The sequence below is a fragment of the Nycticebus coucang genome, chromosome 3 (assembly GCF_027406575.1).
Source record: "Nycticebus coucang isolate mNycCou1 chromosome 3, mNycCou1.pri, whole genome shotgun sequence".
NCBI classification, from domain to species: domain Eukaryota; kingdom Metazoa; phylum Chordata; class Mammalia; order Primates; family Lorisidae; genus Nycticebus; species Nycticebus coucang.
In genome coordinates, this window is record NC_069782.1 from 79865270 (window position 1) to 79885318 (window position 20049).

At 52.5% G+C, this 20049-nt stretch overlaps 1 protein-coding gene across 3 annotated transcripts in view; it reads right to left on the minus strand.

Annotated features, from left to right (window-relative positions):
• Nucleotides 1-8728: 8728 nt before the first annotated feature.
• GPRIN2 (G protein regulated inducer of neurite outgrowth 2) overlaps nucleotides 8729-20049 on the minus strand; it is a 39481-nt gene continuing 28160 nt past the window's right edge. Inside the window, exons 2-6 of one of the 3 annotated variants that reach the window (XM_053585695.1) lie at nucleotides 19707-19890; nucleotides 17790-17981; nucleotides 16754-16955; nucleotides 16279-16389; nucleotides 8729-13348 (exon numbers count right to left, since the gene is read on the minus strand). In XM_053585695.1, the coding sequence (XP_053441670.1) occupies nucleotides 11981-13348; nucleotides 16279-16308 (1398 nt within the window). In that variant the 5' untranslated portion in view covers nucleotides 16309-16389; nucleotides 16754-16955; nucleotides 17790-17981; nucleotides 19707-19890 and the 3' untranslated portion in view covers nucleotides 8729-11980. Of the gene's footprint in view, nucleotides 13349-16278; nucleotides 16390-16753; nucleotides 16956-17789; nucleotides 17982-18233; nucleotides 18265-19706; nucleotides 19891-20049 lie in introns of those variants that run through there. The other 2 variants (XM_053585697.1, XM_053585696.1) reach the window with 2 other exon arrangements.

Sequence of the window (20049 nt, forward strand, 5' to 3'; positions counted from 1 at the left end):
AATTTGGCTCCCACCCTAAAAATGCCATGTTGAATAGTTTAGGAATTAACTATTTGAGCTAAAAACATTGTAATAGATTGTCACTGAGTTGTGCTAATTATTATTTATAAGGGTCATTGTGTTCTTTGCTTTAGGAAGATTGATTTAGGAGGCTCAGCACCTGTGGCTCAAGCAGTTAAGGCGCCAGCCACATACACCTGAGCTGGCGGGTTTGAATCCAGCCCTGGCCCGCCAAATAACAATGGCAGCTACAACCAAAAAATAGCCAGGTGTTGTGGCAGGCACCTGTAGTGCCAGCTACTTGGGAAGCAGAGGCAGGAGAATCACTTGAGCCCAGGAGTTGGAGGTTGCTGTGAGCTGTGATGCCACGGCACTGTCTCCAGGTTGAAAGCTTGAGGCTCTGTCTAAAAAAAAAAAAAGATTGATTTAGGAAATTTACTTTTGAATTGGAAGTGTTTTAATAGATTGTCACTGAGTTGTGTTGCTTATTATTTAAAATAAGGGTTATTGACTCCCATAGCACAGTGGTTACAGCGCCAGCCTCATACACCAAGGGTGGCAGGTTTGATCCCGGCCTAGGCCGGCTGGACAGCAATGACAACTACAACAAAAAATAGCTGGGCATTGTGGGCTCTGAGGTCCTGTCTTTTGGGACTCAGGGATGATTCAAGATGGTACCCCTCTGAATCATACACAGAGGGGTAGTCATGTGTCTTGTGCGTTTTTCTGGGGAGAAAATTTTAATACTCAGGAGATTCTCAAAGGATCTCTGGTGTCAAGACACTAGAAACTTTGATCTGAGCAACTCCTCTCTTTCTCCAAAGTGGAGGTGAACAGCAGTGTTTCTCATCATGAATCACCCAGAGATCTTGTTGAAATGCAGGTTCTGATGCAGGGGCACCGGGGTGAGCTGAGAGTCCTTACTTCTATCAGTTACCCAGTGATGCTGAGTCCCTGGAGCATATGTAAGTAGCAAATGGACAAACCTATCCCTGCTCCTGACAAATGGCTTCATCCTACCACCTGTGGCCTTCACAAACTTGTCTGTGATGTCAGGATACTTCCTGTCTTGTGGGTCTCAGAGCCTCATGTCTTTAAGAAGGGAAATTTCTCTTGACATCTCTCATTTGCTATTCACACTATGAAATGAACCCAGGAAGCCATGGTCAGATACCCTTGTCTAGTCTGGCCCAAAGGCAAGTGTTCTGGCCCAGCCTCTTACACTGAGGTTTGGGGAGTCCCTTTGGATGGTGGGTTACAGTGGTCTGCATGGCACCCCCTCACCAGGAGGGCCAAGACAAGCAGGGTTCCCAGGAGTCACATATATGAGGAGAGAGAAGGAACCAGTCCTTGGGCTTAACCCAAGACAAAGGAGACCTAATGGACATGTGATAGTCACTTCACCCTTTATGGAGCCCTCCACACCTGCCTCATCCCCTCATTTCAGCCACACCAATATCCAGCAAGGCCGGGGCAGCAGGCTTTCCACTTGTTTTACAATGGGACTAAGCCAGAGAGGTGACAGCACTTAACTAGTGTCATCTAGCAGTAATTATGACAGGTACACTTGAGCCAGGGCTCTGGATGCCTGGTCTGGGTTCTCTCTCGAAAGCACATTGGGTTAGGAGACATCCTTGGACACACAGGCATACACATGGGAACTTTGAGGCTCTCCCAGCATAATGCATAGCCAGCAAATCAAAAGCAACTGTTAGTGAGAATAATCAAATCCTTGATTTTATTATTAAAATATCTTCAAAGCAGTCCAGGAGCGGTGGCTCACACCTGTAATCCTAGCACTCCAGGAGGCCGAGGTGGGTGGATTGCCCCAAGCTCATGGGTTCCAGACCAGCCTGAGCAAGAGTGAGACCCCCCTCTCTAAAAATAGGTGGGCATCATGGCAGGTGCCTGTAATCCCAGCTATTTGGGAGGCTGAGGCAAGAGAATCACTTGAGCCCAAGAGTTGGAAGTTGCTGTGAGCTTTGACACCACAGCACTCTATGGAGGGTGACAAAGTGAGACTCTGTGTCCAAAAAAAAACACAACTTCAAAGCTGATGAAACCAGAAAATGACCAACTGAGACCTGACTATATGGCTTGGTCATCTCCAAGTTCAGAAAGCCAGGTAAAGTATTGCTCTAAGCTCACCTGCTAGGTACCTTGACCTAAACATACATGCATACATCTCTTTCCCCACTCCCTTTCCAGACCATCTAAACAGGGGGTCTCCCCAGGTGACAGGTATCCTTTACTTGCATTCTTCCTTACCAAGGCTTATCAGAAAAAAATGGTCAAAGTTTATCAGAAAAAAAGGAGCCCAGGCTCTTGGGTTCTGAGAGGGAAACAAGGTGAAGCTGGCTCTCTTAATGACCTCGACTTTCTCCTCCCTGCACCTTGACTACCTCTCCCTTCTCTAAGAGCTGAGGAGGCCACATTAGGAGTGTAGACCCTTCATTTCACGCCCTAAACCAGCCTCTGAAGGCCTGTGTGTTGTTAGGCAAGTTGCTTCCCCTCTCTGGGCCAGTCCTCTCCACTGAAAAAGGCATCAGCTTCCCTGGTGTTGATACCATGAGAAGGAAATGACAGAGACTCTGGAAGCTTTAAAATGCTATACATCTGTCTTGGTGCCCATAGCTCAGTGAGTAAGACACCAGCCACATACACTGAGGCTGGCGGGTTTGAGCCCAGCCTAGGCCTGCTAAATAACAATAACAACTGCAAACAACAACAAAAATAGCAGGGCGTTTTGGCGGGCACCTGTAGTCCCAGTTACCTGGGAGGCTGTGGCAAGAGAATTGGTTAAGCCCAAGAGTTTGAGGTTGCTGTGAGCTGCAACATAACAGCACTCCACGAAGAGTGACATAGTAACACTCTGTCTCAAAAATAAATAAATAAAAATAATTAAAAAGTGCTGTATTTCTGAGAAGGATGTCATACTAGTTTAGAGCCAGGGTCTGAGAAAGCAGGAGACAAATGAAATATCAGAATAAAAAAACACTTGTAATATATATGAAAAAAGAAACATAGTTATTGGCTCAGTGCCTGTGGCTCAAGCAGCTAAGGCACCAGCCACATACACCTGAGCTGGCAGGTTCAAATCCAGCCCAGCCCGCCAAACAACAATGAAGGCTGCAACCAAAAAGTAATAGCCTGGCACTGTGGCAGGTGCCTGTAGTCCCAGCTACTTGGGAGGCAGAGGCAGGAGAATCGCTTGAGCCCAGGTGTTGGAGGTTGCTGTGAGCTGTGATGCCACAACACTCTACCCAGGGGGACAGCTTGAGGCTCTGTCTCAAAAAAAAAAAAAAAAGGAAAGAAACATAGTTATTAATATATAAAGAGCTCTAACCAATCAATAAAAAATAATCCAGGGGAAAAATGGGAAATCAGTATGAACAGGTAGATCATAAACCAAGAAATTCAAATAGTCATAAACACATAAATGTTAGCTAATAACTAACATTTACTTAGCCCTCATTTTAAGCCACAAACTGTGCTAGCACTTTACATGTAGGATGCTCAAATTCTCAAATATGACTAATCAGGCAAAGACCATTACTGTCCTCATCCTACAGAGGAGAAACTGAGGTGTAAGATGGAGCAGCTCAGAACAGAAAAGCTCACCCAGGTAGTCTAACAAAACATAACATCACTCGTACAGAAGGGATTACAAATCAAAATAATCATGAAGATATCTTCTTTTTTACTTATCAAACTAGCCAAAGTAGTAAAGTTTGATAAAACTCAAACGTTGGTGCGGGTGGGTGAAAGTAAGCATTTTTATATTTCATTTGAGCTATCTTTCTGGAAAACAAGTTGCCAATATCCATAGACATTCTATATGTACCACCTGATGAAAAATCGTTGTCCAATCGCTTACGCACAGAGGAGATGGTGCGAGGCACGGCATGCGGGTAGGAGGTCTCCGGCCAGGCCCCCTACCCCGCGTCCCTCCCTGCGGGCGCTCTGGCCAAACATTCGCTGCTGAGAACGGGCGCCGTCTCGGCTGTCCACACCCTCTCCGGGTGAGCCCACTGGGTATTTAGAGACTCCAGGCAGATTTTAAAATGAAGGCAGACTACACAAGAATTGCACACACACACACACACACAGTTTGGGGTAGGATGAGGAAGGCTTCGTCATCCAGCTCTTGCTCATGGAGAACCCGCATCTGGAATCAAAGGTCCAGGCTGTGTGTGCCTGGGCTCCCCCCTCTCCACTTCCACCCTCTTCTCTGCAATCTCCCTTTGCCCTCCGGGTTTGCCTGGAGCGCCCCCGGGACCCGGAAGCGCAGGCACCCGCGCGGACAGGCTCCGCGGCTCCCAGGCTGCGCCCCCAGGTGCCCACAAGAGGGCGGCGTGTCGCCCGGCGGGCCCCAGCAGCCGGAACAGCCGCAGCTCCCCACCCCCAGCGGGGGTTGAGGGGGAGGAGAGGAGCAGAGGCCTCTTTGTCCCAGCCTCGATTCCACAGAGGACCAGGGGAACTCAAGGCCCTGGGAGAGGAGAAGGCCAGGTGGGGACTAGCCACAAAATTTAAGTAAACGCTAAAAGACTCAGTAACCAAGATAAGTAAAATTTTAATGCACTATTTTTATTTTTATTTTTTTTTCTTTGTTTTTCTTTTTTTTTTTTTTAATTTTTTTATTAAATCATAACTGTATGCAATGATATGATTATGGGGCATCATACACTCACTTCATAAACCATTTGACACATTTTTATCCCAGTGGTTAACATAGCCTTTCCGGCGTTATCTCAGTTAATGCACTATTTTTAGATGAAAATTAATGAAAAAATAAATGATGAAATATCAAAAATTCTTATAGAACAGGAGACGACTTCCTGCCTGTTGTCCTGCCCTTCTGCAAGGCTCAAGCAGCATTCCTGGCGCCAGCCCTTCTGCGGCACCGTCCCACTCACCCCCCACCCCGCGTGGTTCCTGCTCCGCCCTTTTCCCCATGGAGCTTGCACCCCATTCGGAAGTGAAGACCAGGGTGGGAGTTCAAAAGCTGGAATCCTCACAAAAAGCCCTTTCCCTACCTGAATCCCCCGAACTCTTCCTCAAGAGGCTCAGGCTGGGCTTACAAAAGGCACAAAGCTTGCGTGTAAAATGACACCCTGGGCCACCATCCCTCAGACCATAGACTACTAAAAATGAGAAGTGAACAGGCAGAAGGCCATGGGTCAGGGGTCAAGTGGCCAGGTACATGGAAAAGGTCTGGAGTGAGAAGGCAATTCTGCCTCTGCCTGTCCCAGCTGGGCTCCAGAACCCCAGTTTAGCTCTTTGAGGAACATATGGGAAGTTCCAGCCTCAATGGAGTCTGCCTGCCTAGATCCTATTCTTCCGTCAAAGACAGAAATCTCCTTCTCTAGTCCTCAGCCCCAGCTACTAGACACAAGTGCAATTCCAGGCAGGAGAGAGGCACACACATGGGACAATAAGTGTGACCTCAGGAAGGCTAAGGTCACCCCCCAACCCAATTACAAGCCAAGCAGGAAGATCCTGAAAATGTGAATGAGGAGATGGCCTGCCTGAAGCCAACAGATGGGCACTCGCCACCTAGGATGCCTCTCCAGCAACCTAGCCAACCTCCGAGTAAGGGCCACCAAAACTTATGACTGATTGGGTGGCCTTCCAGCCTGACTAAAGTCTTTCCATTCACCAGGCAGGACCACTGGCAACTAATTTTGCTTTCTGTGCAAAAGCAATGGAAGCCTGGTAGAGCAACCCAGGGAGGGCTCCCTCTCTACAAAGACAGTCAGAAGCTATTTGGCAAGTACAAACATTTTAGTTTGTGTCCGTGGAGGGAAGGAAAGGACAGGTAGAGAGGAAGAATCTCTAGACCCATGAAAATTAGGACTGCCAAGACCCAGGCCCAGTGTGGCCTGGAGGAAAATGGCCTAGATCACAAGAAGAGACACTGTTTAGCTAAGGTAAGGCCTTATCATAAAAGAGGCATAAGCAGGAAAAAAGAACAGTGAATGGTAAAAAAATTGGGGAGACAGAAGGTTTCTGGGGACAAGGAGGATGTGAGACACAAAAAGAAGAAAAGATGAAAGGGAAATGGGGGTATGGGAGAAATAGCATCCAGGGCAGCCAGTGCAGGACCAGCAGAGCCCCCCACTTGTACCTGGATGCACACACACAAAGATGCTGTGGGCCGTGTCCATGGGATACTTAGAAAATACCCTGTGTCCTTTCTCAGGAAAGATGCTCAAAAATGAAATTTCCAGGCCAGGGCACACTGGGTAGCTGCACATCTTAAAACTAGACACTTCCCCTACCCTGAGCCCCAGATATCAGCTGCTGTATTCCCACAATTTTCACATTCCCTCCTGATAAAGTGGGGCCCTGAATGATGAATTTTATGGTATTCATTTGGGGAGCTCATGTCTTGAGGCCTAACCCTGCCTCTTTTCTGAGCCATCTTAGGCTTAGAGGGGGAGAAATGAAGCTTGAGTCCTGAAGGGTCACTTTGAAAGCAACCTAAGGTAGCACTTACCCAACTTTGGGGACAAGGTTGTCAGTCCTCAACCATTTGTCCCAATCCTAAAGGCCTGTGATACTCTGGTTTGGCTTGGTTTTTAAATAAATTTTGACTTTCTTTGGGTGTTTTTCCTGGTTTTATTATCTCTGTGTAGCCCCAGCAACAGCACAAATCCCATGGTCTCCCAGCCTGGAAGATTCCCATCCAGTTTTGGAAAGATGCCCACTTAAAAGGTTGTATAAAAAGGGACTCAATAAGGAAGGTGCTAGAAACCAGTTGCCAAGGATCCCAATTCTCCTGACTCTCAGTCACCTCCTGGAACAGCAGCAGGTGAGTCCTGTGCTCCAGGAAAAGCCTTTGAAGATCCAGGATGAACAAGAGGGATGCCAAGAGCAAGGGTGGGTGGCTCCTAATCTCCAAAAGAGCAAGAAGGTAGAGTCTGCAAATCTCAGCTTGCTGTTGCTCTCAAACTTGTAGACCAGCTTATTAGACAGAAGTAGGTTAAGCTCTTAGAAAGGGAAGCAGCAGTCACCAGAACCAGTTTAGCTGAGAACAAGGACTTCAGTCAGGCCTTGCTACCCTCCTTCCAGAACTGTGAATTAGGTGAGAAGGATGCTACTGCTGTTAAAGATCTGGATTTTAATGAAACAAATTTGCTTGTGATGACATGTAGATTTGGAAGAACCTGGGCATCCCTGTCACCCAGTCACAAGCTGCAGACTGTGTAATGGCCCTGGCCTACCTAACGAGTAAGATGAAAACTGATAAGACTAGTCATAGCTTCAAATGACAAAACTGGGGCAGGCCAAAATGACAAACCAGAAGGAAATATAACAGGGACAAATGCCAAGCTCTGCATTTAACTAAGGTTGCTTGGCGTGAAGATGAATGAAACAATTGTTTCAGAGCAACACATGGAGAAAAGATTTGGGCCTTTTCTACAGCATGTGTCTGCAGGGTGATGAGCAGCACAACACGTGAGTGCACCCCCGATCCCTGTGCTGCCTTTGGCCGTTTTTGTGCATGTCATAGCCTGGGATAAGCCCTGCGACTCCTTGCAGAGACCTACCCTGGGCTCCTGGAGTTTCCTAGCCTGCATGCCAGGAAGCCAGCAGTGACTGGAGTTCACAGCCCACCCCTGGGTGGCCCTTACTCTGAGGTGAAGTTGCACCCTGGGGCTCCCCTGTGGAATCTGTCTTGGCCTAAAATCACAACTTTGCTTGCACCTTCCTTACCTAGCTCTCCCCGCCCAACCCCACCCTTAATAACTCCAGAACCCTCTTCTCAGCATAAGCTTCTTGAAAGCGCAACCTGAGATTAATTAATGGTGAGGGATGGGGTAGTCCTCCTTGATGTAGCTCTGGGAACCATATCTTCAGAGGCCCATGGCCAGAGTCACGTGTCCCGGACTGAGGGTGAGGGGCCTGGAAAGAAGCTAGATGTGGGATTTTTTTTAAAATAGGATATGGACCATGATCACAGCCAAGCTGACAGGGCAAGGGCTATCCCCTGAGTGTAGCTGTGGGCCCAAGATCACCAGCATGTGTGCTGAATGCTAACTCGGTGCAAGGCCCCTTACCTGGGTTAGCCCTTTTCATTCTCACAGTACACCTGTGAAGGAGGCACGCTGTTGTGCCCATTTGACAGATGAGGAAGATTGGGTCAGCAAGGCTAGCAGCTTGCCCAGGATCTCATGCCTATAGGTGTGGTTAAAGGTTCAAACTCCAGCTTTTGACTACTAAGCTGTGAGCGCCCTCCCCACGGCCCTAGTATAGGACCTATATGGGGAGGCCCCCTTCAGCCCCAGTCAAATGGGTCTAGCATATGTAAGGGGAGGTAACATCAGGCCACTCCTGCTCATCCTCCATCCCTAGTACTGTGGCTATGGCAACAGTCTCAGCTCTAGTAGGGATAGCTTCCCCCCAGTCTGGATTAGTAGTTCCTTGTGAGGGTGATAGCAAGCTGGGAGCAAGACAATGATGCACGCCTTGGGTCCTAGACACAGGATGGGCATGCCCAGAAGTGACAAGCTCCAGACCAGCCTGCTGTGGATGGAGAACAGGTGGGCAAAAGTGAGGAAACCCTGTGAAGACAGAAGGGGGAATTCTGCTGAGGCAGTGAGTTCTAGGACACTAGGGTTTATGCTCCAAAGGACAGAATTTACCAGGACAAAATAAACAGACCAGCCAGGACCAATCCTCTGAAAGGGCCCGGCAAAGCTCTTACTGTGAAACTTGTATTTATTTTAAAATCAAAACAAAACAAACATATCAACAATCAAATCCAACACCTCCTAAAGTGGGCCTGAAAGGGACCCAGACTGGAGACCAGGGATGATCGTAAACTGAGCCAGTGGCCATGCTCTGGGTCCCTAAACCACTGCAGACATCAGGCCTAGCCCAGGTGGGGCTGCAACCAGGGGTCTGGGAATGAGTCTCCAGGTCCAATTCAGAAACTAAGCTGCAGTTGAGCCAAGCAGAGCACAGGTGGCAGCTGTCAGCCTGAGCTAGTGAGAACAGGAACACGGTTTACCCAGGAGGGTAGTCCGGGGACCCTAGCCAGGCTAGAGTCCAGCGCTGCCGTGCAAACATTCATCTTGGTCATGGTGCAGTGAGTGGGCAGCTTGGCTGGCCTGCTCCATACCAGGCCCAGCCCTGCCTGCCATCACAACCTTCCGGGTGTGTGGAGGTGGCACAGATTGGCACACAGCCAAGCAGAGCAGACACATGCAAATCTGCTTATGACAGAGGAGAAAGTCTCCTTGTGAAGTGGGTTTCACTGCTCCCAGCCAAACTTTGTGGTATGTGGCCCTTCCTCTGCCCCTCCTGAACCTGCCACCTGCCTTCCCTTGTCCCAGGTAGTGGCCTAACCCTCCTCTTGCACAAACTAGAAACCTCAGTTTCCTGGAACTGCTTCTTCTCAAATCCACTGCACTTGTGTGTGTATATGTGTGTGTGAGAAAGATATGCACACACACGTGTAGTCAGCCTCCAGGTGCCCACTTTGTCACAGCCCCTCCCTGGCATCCCCCACCACATCCTCTTAGGCTCTGCCTCCTACCTCCTCCAGGCCAATTTCTTCCCCCCTAGCAGCCAAAAGTATATTTCTCTTTCTTTTTCCTTTTTTTTTTTTTCTCCAGATAGGGTCTTGCTCTGTTGCCCCAGCTAGAGTGCCATGGTGTCATCACTGCAATCTCAAATTCCTGGATTCAAACAATCCTCCTGCCTCAGCCCTTTGAGAAACTAGGACTATAGGTGTGCAGCACCACACCCAGCTCATCTTTGTTTTTTGTAGAGACAAGGTCTTGCTATGTTGCTCAGGGCTGGTCTCGAACTCCTGGTCTAAAATGATCCTCCACCTTGGCTTCCCAGAGTGCTAGGATTACAGGCTTGAGCCACCACTCTTAGCCAGATATTTCTATCTGGTCCCACCACCCCTTCCACAAATCCTCCAAAGTCCTATCCCTCAGTCACACTAGCAGCTTCACAATGGGGACTCCTCCAGACCCAATAAGCACCCACACAGGGCCTTCATTGCAATGACTCACCACGGCCTGGGCAGAACAGGCACTTCCAACCTCTGATCAGCCTGTTCCATCCGCCTGCCGGTCCTTCTACCCCTCCACCCACCCGTCCAACCCTCTGTGTCCACAAGACTCTGCTTACTGTGGCCCTTTGTGAAGGGCCCCTCCCCTATACCCCCACATCCATTTACTCCCTCCTGTGTGGCCCCACCAGGCTGGGGCTCCTTGGGGCCCCTGTAGCAGGGCCAGGCACAAAAGCTGCATGTACCCATGTGTCACTCCCCAGAATGTGAGGCGCTTGCCCTGTACCACACACAGAGGGACCAACAGGCCTACATCCCCAAGGAGGGGTGCACTTGCACACATGGAAAAGGCACATACATGGGCAAGAATGGCCCATCTTGGGGCTTTGGGAAGCATTAGACCTGATGCACTCCTTTCTCCCTTTGTTCCTTGGGCCTGTTAGAATGTCACTCCTGCCTTAAAAATCATCCCATTTCTGCATGTGTCATTTCCACTTCAGTGAGCACCAGCTCCTCGAGGATAGGGAAGGGTAGGCCAGCTCTCAGGTCCTGGGTTCCTAGGTGCAGAAGAGGCCCCAGGAACAGGACAGGTCATGGGCCCTAACACCACTCTAACCCTTTGGCTCCCTCCCAAGTGTGGACTGGGGGATTCAATGCCAAGTCGCAGGACAAGGACATAAGCTCACTCACATCTTCTGCAGCTCTTGAGAATTCTTGGGCAATGAAGACAGGCCATGCCAAACTCTTAAGCCCCCTCCCACCAAATCCCCTGGACCCCACTGCCTAGCCCATGTCAGATCACACTGGCAGGACTCAGGGAACCCCCATGGCCTCCCATCTCAGGCCATTTCCCACCAGGTTGGAGTCTCCACCTCATGGCCCACAGCCAGGACCCTTCCCTATCCCTATCCCTTCCTGCCCACCCACCTTCCAACAACTGTGTCAGCTGAGAAGAAATCCCTAAGCCAAAGGAATGAAGTGACAATGGTGAAACTTAAGGCGCTGCAACGTATTTCAGGTGCAGTGGCTGCCCACCTATCTTCTCTTCCTGAGGCCACCTACTGACACAATGACTTGCAAGAGGAGCTGGCTTTTAGAAGTGGCCCTGGAAGCCTGGCAGCCCTCTGTACTGCTCAGCACCCCCCGTCCCACGGCACACCATGAGCTCGGCTGGGGCGGGGCAGCCTGTCTCATTCACCATGGAATCCATAGAACCTGGCATGGAATATGGACTCAACAAATTCTTCTTGTACACAGCTTCACTGAACCAGACTGGGTGTGTGCTGCAGGAAACCCTGCAGATTCAGCCAGCCCTAGCATTGAATCTTAGCCCCAAGCCTTCAAGCTGTCCAACACAGGGCACATCAGCTATAGCCTTGTCAAATGTCTATTGTTTCATCTGTTAAACAGGGTGAAGAGGTGAAGACTCAATAAGGTAAGGTGTTATGCACAGTAGGTGGCATATAGGAGGCCTTTAGCAATGCCAGTCTCTTTCCCTGAAGACACAGGTAGCCCCTGTCACTGGGGCCCCACACTTCGTGTCAAGAATTCATCATTTCTCATTTAAAGTACTGCTTTGAAATAAAGCTGCAGAGAATCTGAGGGGAAAATATGGCAAAGTTCTGAGGGCAGGCTGAATAGAAAGTCAAGTTTTTTACAGAAAATTCAGGATCTCCCTTACACATAGGGCTGAAATCCCTTCTCCACGTTCAAAGCCTGGAATGCGCAGAAAGAAATGTGGCCCTTGGGAAACAAGCCCTTAAAAACCAGCCCAGCGACATGAGGCAGAGAGCCCCAGGCTGCAGTCCTGTGGCCTATATGCAGCTGGTGTGTAGATGAGAGCTGTGGCCAGCTGCCAGTAGGTCCAGGGAGCATGGGGCCCCCACTGTCCCTGGCCCTGGTCTCAAGCTAAGTCCATGGGTCCAGGTCAGCTCCAAGAGCTGCAGCTCCTCACTCGGGGGCTGCAGTGGAACAGCCACAGCAGCTGGGACGCCGCAGGGACTGCATGACAGCCCTCAGCGGCCCCCTGCGGCCCTCTGCAGACAGGCTGTCCTCGCTGGCAGGTGCCCGCTGCAGCTGTTCAAACTGCATTTCCAGGTGCTTCTGGATGGCCACGCCAAGCACTTCAGGGTCCACCGAGGCTCCATACACCTCCCATGTCATGCCTTCAGCATCCCATCGGACATCCCGCACAGGGGATGGCGCCTCCTCCAAGCCGGACCCCAGCGTCACCTCTGGGAACATGTGCAGGCCTATAGGTGCTTCCATGGATGGGCTGGTGGCCACATCTCTGCAGGCTGCCACTGGGGCTGCCTGTACACCAGCATCCTGGGCTGACGGAAGGGATGCCACCGCAGGGGCCAAGTCGCTGGCTGAGGTCATGGTCCACACATCTTTGGTCCTGGATCCAGGCTCTGTAGGATCCCAAGGGTGGGCACAGCAAGAGTGTCCAGGGAGTCCCCCAGGCAATCTACAGTGAAACTTCACCCCATGCTGAGCCTGTAGCCCAGACTCGCTCACTGATGCCACTAGTTTGGGAAAAGCCAGGATCCCTGTGGCAGGCAGGGCGCGATAGCAGCTGCCAGCTCCCCCCTTATTCATATCGCAGAGTAGAGCTGCTGGGGGCAAAGCATGGCAGGAGGTGGTGGCCGGCTGCCCAGCGTCTTTGGGCCCAGGCCGGGGACTGCTGCTGTCAGTAGTTGTGCCTTCCGGGTCTAGCGGCAGCACTCCAACCTGACTCTCCCCCAGCATCCACGCTGAGTTAGAAGTTCCATCCTCTGGAGCCAGATTCCTTTCCAGGCTTGCAGGGAACCGACCACCCTGGTCAGAAGTACTGCCAGGCTGCAAGTGAGCCCTGTGGACTGGGGAGCTGCCAAGCACCACACAGCTGAGGCTGGTCTTACGAGCACTGCTGTGGCCCCGCATCTGGATGCTATGGACCAGGTCTGAGTGGCTCCTCTGCACAGCAGTAGCACCAGGGGCCCGCAGACGACACAGGTCACCACTGCCCATGGTAGACACATTGCCTACAGTGTTACTCCGCCAGTGGCCCCCAGCACCAGCCTGTGGCTGGGGGCTGGAGGCCTGTGTTGGCTCCATGCTCTTGGCTGGGCACGCCTCTTCCTCTGGGGCCTGGGAACCAGTGCTGGCCTCATCTGGCTGGGCCTGCCACACAGTGCTGCTGGCACTCTTCCGGAGCTCTGGCCTCTGCCCTCGGCCATCACCCAGCAGGCTGGATGAGCTCCGGGACAGGGGTTGCAGGTGGGGGCTTAGGGGTACCCGGGCACCCGGCTCAGGGCGGCTGGAGCTCATGGCTGCCTGCAGGAGAGAAAAAGTGGGGCGTTGAGTTAGGTGGCAGCACCTCAGCCGGACACTGCTATGAGTGATACGGTGCTAGGTCCACAGTGGGAACAGCTTCAATACCAACCTGCCTAACAGGTCACAACCATAAGCAAGATACTGAGAAGACAAGAGCCTTCAAATCAAGGTCATCTTATATGCAAGGATGACACCGCAAATATCTCATAGGCAACATCAAGCAGGTAGAACCTGTCCTAGGGTAGGATCCTGGAGACCACCCGCCATATCAGATGATGACTCTGTACTGGCTAGCTGGGGGGAGGGGCCCCAAGAGGGAAGAGACCAAATCTGCTGAGCCTCAGAGAAGGGACCACAGACCCCAGGGGGTGAGGGGAGAATGGAGGAAGAGTTGGTAATGAGGTAATAGATCTTTGTCAGTCAGCACAGAAATATTCCAATATGTTACAACCAGGACAGCATGCCGGGCCCATCCTAGCCTGCTTCCTCCAGGGAGTGGCAGTATCCATCTCACTGAGGACTGAGGCATCCTCGGTAGAGCAGGGGCTCATAGAAGGTCTGCAGGTTGAGGAAGCAAGGAACAGTGACACTGAGAATTGCCCTGGGCTTTCCTGTACCTGGCTCCCCATCCTCTCTGGCCCAGCTCGGCTGAGCTGTCACGTCTCTGGGGTTCAGTCTTGGCAGTGTAAAGAGGAAAAGGGTTCCCTGACTCCTACCTCCAGATCCAAGGGCAGAGAGAGGCCCTACACAACAACCCTAGCCATGGGACTCACTCAGGATTTGTTTGTTTATTACACAGCAACCTCCTGAGGCCCTACCATATGCCCAGCTCTAGGTGTGGAGAACACAGGACTCACTTAGACTGGCTGTGGCCCTGGGGATGGTGGGCCACCAGTGAGGCATGCAGAGGATGCTGCTGTGTGCCTGACTGAGAGAATGAGCAAATGCAAGAACAAAGCCACAGAGGAGGCTACTGAATGTCAGAAGGGGGATCTCAGGAAAGGCCCCTCCAAGGCGGGAGAGCTCACTTTGGCGGGTGGATCTAGGCTTCCTGGAGGATCAGTCATGTCAGTCAGGAGAGAAAGGAGGGAGAAGGCAGCTGGTTGGAGGGAACAGGGTATGCAGGAGAGAGGCCATGTGTCCAGAGCAGACGAGGGGAGCAGTAGGGTCAGGGTGTCTGGGCCCCCAACTCTAGACAAAGCTATGAACTAGAAAGATCAGGACTCTCTGCCAGTCAGGACCAGCTGGAGAAACAGGGTGGGGATAGCAGTTGCATTTGGGCAATCCCAACCCTGCCTTTCCACCCCTGGGCTGATAAGGACTGTCAGGAAACTAATCACCCCAGCCAGGCCAGCAAGTGTCCCTGAGAAGGAAGGTGGGAAGAGCTCCAGAATTCAGTTTCCGAGAAATTACAAACTTCATGTTATCCCAGCACTCAGGAGACAGCTGGTAGCTGTTGGAGCCATAGCTAGGATGATGCTAGAGCCATTAGTCCCTGGGAGTTCAGTTCCATACAACTTCCTGTGATGATGTAAAAGATCTACCCTGTGCTGCCCACATGTGGGTACTGACCACTTGACAGGTGGCCACCGCAACTTAGAAATGGGAAGTTTAATCTTATCTAAATTTAAAGTTTATAATTTAAATCTTACTGGCCACCTGTGGCTAATGGCTACCATGCTGTACCATGCAGTCTAGTCACAGCCCCAACCTCGTAAAGTCTGTCCCATCCAGGGTGCTGTTTGTGACCAAAGCCAGCCCAGTCCCTGAGAGGGTCAGGAAAAGGATGAGTAGCCAGGAAAGGACTCTGGCCCAGGCCCTGCCATCAAGGAGCTCTAAAACAGATATATAAACAGAGGAGGGCAATGAAGCCACTAACAATTATAGTGACGGTAATAATACTAATAGCTCTCAGTGCCTGATCACTCACCATGTGCCACATCCTTTGCACATGTTTTCTCATTTAATTGCCAAAGCAACATCATGAGATATGTCATTATCCCCATTCAATAGACAAGGAGATCAAAGCTCAGAGAGGTTCGGTGACCTGCCAAGGACATACAGCTGATGAGTGTGTGAGTTTTCTTCTCCTCTGAGAACTGTGCAGACCTCTATCCTGATGGTTCTTGCCTCTAAAAAATTTATCTTTTTACTTAACTGGTGCCTTGGCTTGACTGGAACCCCAAGACCCCACCCAGAGCCAGACACTGGCAATGGTGCTCATGACTTGCCCATGCAACAAGTGACTGAGGGGACCCCCACCTACTCCTTAGCAGCTTCTGGCAGCTTAGCTGCCCTGGAGTGAGGAGGGCAGGAGGGGCAGTTTGCGCTTGCTGTCTGGGAAGGCTATGGTTGCCACCAACTCCTGGCAGGTAGACAACCATCCAGCCGAAGGTCCAAGAATGCCAAGGAAGCCCCATATGGACAGCCTGCACAGCCTCTGGCTGAGCCCCACCATCTTGGGCCCTCCTAGGGAATAGGGCCATAAAGATCCAGGAAGTGGCCCCTGGCACCTGGGAAGACAGATGCGAAAGGGCTAGGGGCACCCTCAGACCCCTACCAAGACCTGATAAGAAGCCATCAGTGATGAGGGTCCCACTATGCCTGCCTCATAGAAGTGCCCAACGCTATGCATTGTGCATACAGACCCTAGTAGGTGGTCTCTGTATCTGCTGGTTCCCTTCCCAAGCGTCAGGTGACAAAACTGAGGCCTGGAGCTGATCAGAAATGTCAGAGAACCATAGCTGAAAGTGGCCAGTTCAGAACCCCAAAACAGTATTCTCCTACAACTGGCATTTTAAATGCTCAGAATGGCAGGTCACCCTACCTTTATAACCATGGAAAAGGACACCCTGGGATGATGTTTTAATGCAAAATAAAAAGCAGGCACATAGACAAATCCACGACCCCTAGAGTTCTTTGAATGGTACCTTAATGTTCTCTCTCCAGCCCCTTTTCATGTCAAAGTTGTGATGGCTGTGGCTGATGTCCTGTGGCCACCACCAGGCTGTCCTGCCACCTCAGGTTCTGCTTGTCAGCAACTAAAAAGATGAACCAGCCTCATATGCAGCAATTGACCTTCATCTCCAGCAAAACCCCCCATTCTACAGACACTTTGAAACTAGCCCAAACAAAGAGGCTTGGTCAGACCAGGCCTTTGGGATGAGCTGGGGGGGGAGGGAGGTGCAGGGGAGGGACCAATGCTACTACAAGTGGGTCCTGTCTCGGACCACATTGTGGCATCCATGTAAGTCCCCACCTGTTAAGCAGCAAGTATTTGGTTGATGACTTCTGTGTCCAGCAAAATCCAAAACAGGAAAATCAAACCCACATGGTCAGGAGGGAAAACTGGTCACATGTTCAAATATGGACCTTACCCCTCAGGGACCAGGCAGAAATACACACCCCACAAATCCTGCATTGCATAGTGGGGGCGTGACGACCTCCAGCAGGAGGTTTTATCCAGAGCTAAAGGAGGCCTGGCAGGAACACACAGGACCACAGTTGGTTGGTGCAGCACACCTGAAAGGATGACTTGAAGAGGACAAAACCTGCCCATCACAGGGGAGATGAAGGTGCCTTTAGGAACAGCCCCAGGTCACAGGCTCTGTCAAAAAAGGGTTCCAGGGTAACCATAGGGCAACGGTCCCACCAACACGGCTCTGCTTATCAGAAAGAGGCCCAAGCTCCCAACAGTCCCTGAGCTTCCTCCCCTCGGAAGTGTTTGTCCAGGCTTCTTGGGGGCATCTAGCTGACAGGCCAGCTTGGACGTGGACTCACAGGCCTGTGTGCAGCGGGAGTCTGCAGGAAACAGCGTCTACACAGCTCTACTCCGCAGGCCAAGCACAGGCCGCCCCTGCTGCGGGGCTAAACCCAAACATACCACACCGTGCAGCCTCCCCCAGCGCAGGGCTCCCTTACCCGTCCCTCCTGCACAAGCCCACCCGTACCCTTAGGTACGACCTCAACACGGCCCGAAACTGGGTTACAAGCCCTTCCCAGCAGCAAGGGCAGCAACTGAAGAAAGATGGAGCTGTGGGCTGAGAGAAAGAATGTGGGGCAGGAGTCGCGAAAGACCAAGGGGGAAGGGGGTTGGGGCCGGGCTGTGGGCAGTGGCAGGAGGGTAGGATGGAGGATGGGGAGGATGGAAGAGAGCAGGAATGCGAGAGGAAAAAGCGACAGGAGCAAGGGTGCAGGCTGAAGGAGACCTGGTCCAGAGCAGAGTAATGAAAAATGGGCGGATAGAGATAGGAGACAGGCCGGGGCAAGGAGAGGCGAGGGGGAAGGGGGAGGAGGGATGTGGCCACCAGGCGCTGAGCACCCGGTGGGGCGGGAGGCGAGGGTTCGGGTGCAGCAGAGGTGAGGAGTGGGTTCCAGGGAGCAGGGAGGGGGCGCCGCCCACCACGCCCCTCCCCCCGACACACCGGAGACGCCCGCTCACCCTCTCGCCCGTCCGGAGCCGCGCAGGCCGGCGGAAGCGCTGCTCCTGAGGCCGCCACAGGTGCCCAGCTCCGCGGCCCAAGATGGAGCCGGAACCGGACCCGGCCTGGGTCCCAGGCGCAGCTCGCCGCGGTCCGCCCGGTCCGCAGTGCCAGAGCCGAGGAGGCGCAGCGGAGGGCGGAGGGCGCGGGCCCTGGGGGCGGAATGCAGGGGGCGGAGGCGCTACTCACCTGGGCCCACCCCCGGGCCAGGCCCCGCCCCCGCCCGGGACTTTGCCCGCGTCGCCCCCAAGACCCCGTTCTCTGGCCCTGCGCGCGATCCCCTAAACCTCCTTCCCGATCCCTCCTCTCGACCAGGGCCCACTGTCCTCTGTCTTTTCGGCTCCGCCCCCACCACGATACCCTGCTTTCCAGGCCAGCCCAACAACCCCCACCCAAACACCCACCTTTCCGACAGGACCACGCTGGGAACTCCCCACAATCCTTGAGCTCCCGACCCCGCCCCCCCGTCCCCTTCCTCATAGCCCCGCCCCCTCGCCTAGCCTGCCCCTACCGCACCGTGCCAGGCTTTGAGGTCTGCGAAGCCTCTGGCGACCCGATTCCTCACCGCTTGGCCTCTGTTACTCAGTCATCCTGGCCTAGCCTCTCACAATTTTCTGGCCCTCTCCCTGCACTCAAGACCTCCTTCCTCCAGGGCTCGCCCCTTTGGATGCCAGGCCTAGTCCCCTCTATTTCCAGACTTCTAGACTCGCCACCATGGATTGGGGATTCTCCAAACCCGGAAACTCTCCAGTCCCCTACTCTCACCTCCATCCTCACGGACCCCAAGTATGATCCTAGTCTACCTACTGGGCTCCAGAGTCCCGGCCCGGTCCCATAGCCCTCCTTCCAGCCCCCACAACCCCAGACTAGAAGACTCCTTTCCCCAACGTGGCGTCCTTAGCCAGGTGCCTCATTGCTCTTAATCCACCACTCCTTTCCCAGCCCAAATCCCTAATCCCCACCCTTGCCCCCCAGCCCAGGCTAACTCGAGGCCTTTAATCTCCCAGTGAGACCCCCACGGACTCCAGTAGCCAGCATGTGCGGGGGTGAGCCGACCCCCCAAAGCCTTCAATTCCTGTAGCCCCGAAACTCCTTCCATCGCTCCTTCCCCCTCCCATGACACCAATAGCCAGTAGCCCAGGCCATGAGATCCCATGGTCCTGTCCTAGTGGGCGGGGACCTGGGCATTAAGTTCCCTCAACATCCCAAGTCCCTGACAGCCTCCAGTAGCCTAAGAGCCCACAGATGCAGGACAGGCAACCACCTGCCCAGGGCTGCCCTGACCCCTTCTGTCCACAAGGGATTCCTGCCATCCTCCTCTGAGACACCTGGTAAGAGGAGACTACTGTCTGGCCCAGTCTCAGAGAATTGGGTCCCGAAGTCAGTTCTCCTCCTTTGTCCTCAGCCCTAGGGACCTCCCACTTGTTTGCTCAACCCTTTGCTGAGGAGTCTGCAGATCCTCCCTCTAGTGGCCCAGGATCCAGTGCCATCTCTGCTTCTCCTCCAGTTTGGGGGTGGGGACTCAGTTCGCTCAGGAGACTGGCAGAGGGCTATAGCCTGGGCCAGAGAGGGGCATCCAAGTGGAGGCCCTAGGCTCCTGCCACCCTAGTACACACAACCCGGCAGGGGGATCCTGCCCAAAGGGGGAAAATGGGAAATTTGTTTGCTGAGGTTACTACCCACTTCTGCCTCTGCCCAGGAATTAGGGCCCCTTCCTCCACATCTCAGGAATCTTACTTAGATTTTTAATGAAGTCATCTGAGCCCCAAGAAGAAATGAACTACATGTGGTTACACTGAGAATTGGTGCCAGATCCAGGCCTCAGACCTGGGGTTTCCAGCTCCCTGGGCATCCTGAGAGCCTTTCAAGAACCTCACCAAATGTGTTTGAAGGAAGTCTTCTTGGGGTTGGGTGTCAGCAGATGTCTGTTGTGGCAGATACCCTCAGACACAGCCTGGCTGAACTTCACCACCAGAGTCCTGTGCATCACCTTAGCCTTGGCCTCTTGTCCCCACTTCTTTCATTTGCAGCCTGGCAAGAACACTCATCTGACTGTGACAGCTGCTCAGGAAGAGCCCAGGATGGAGAGTTAGACATGAATCCCTGTCCCAGCTCCCTCCCACATTTACTGGCTCTGCACTCCCATGCCCAGTTTGGGCATTAGTTTCCTCATCCACAAAGTGGCAATAATTATACCTACTTAAGAGGTCTGGGGGGAGG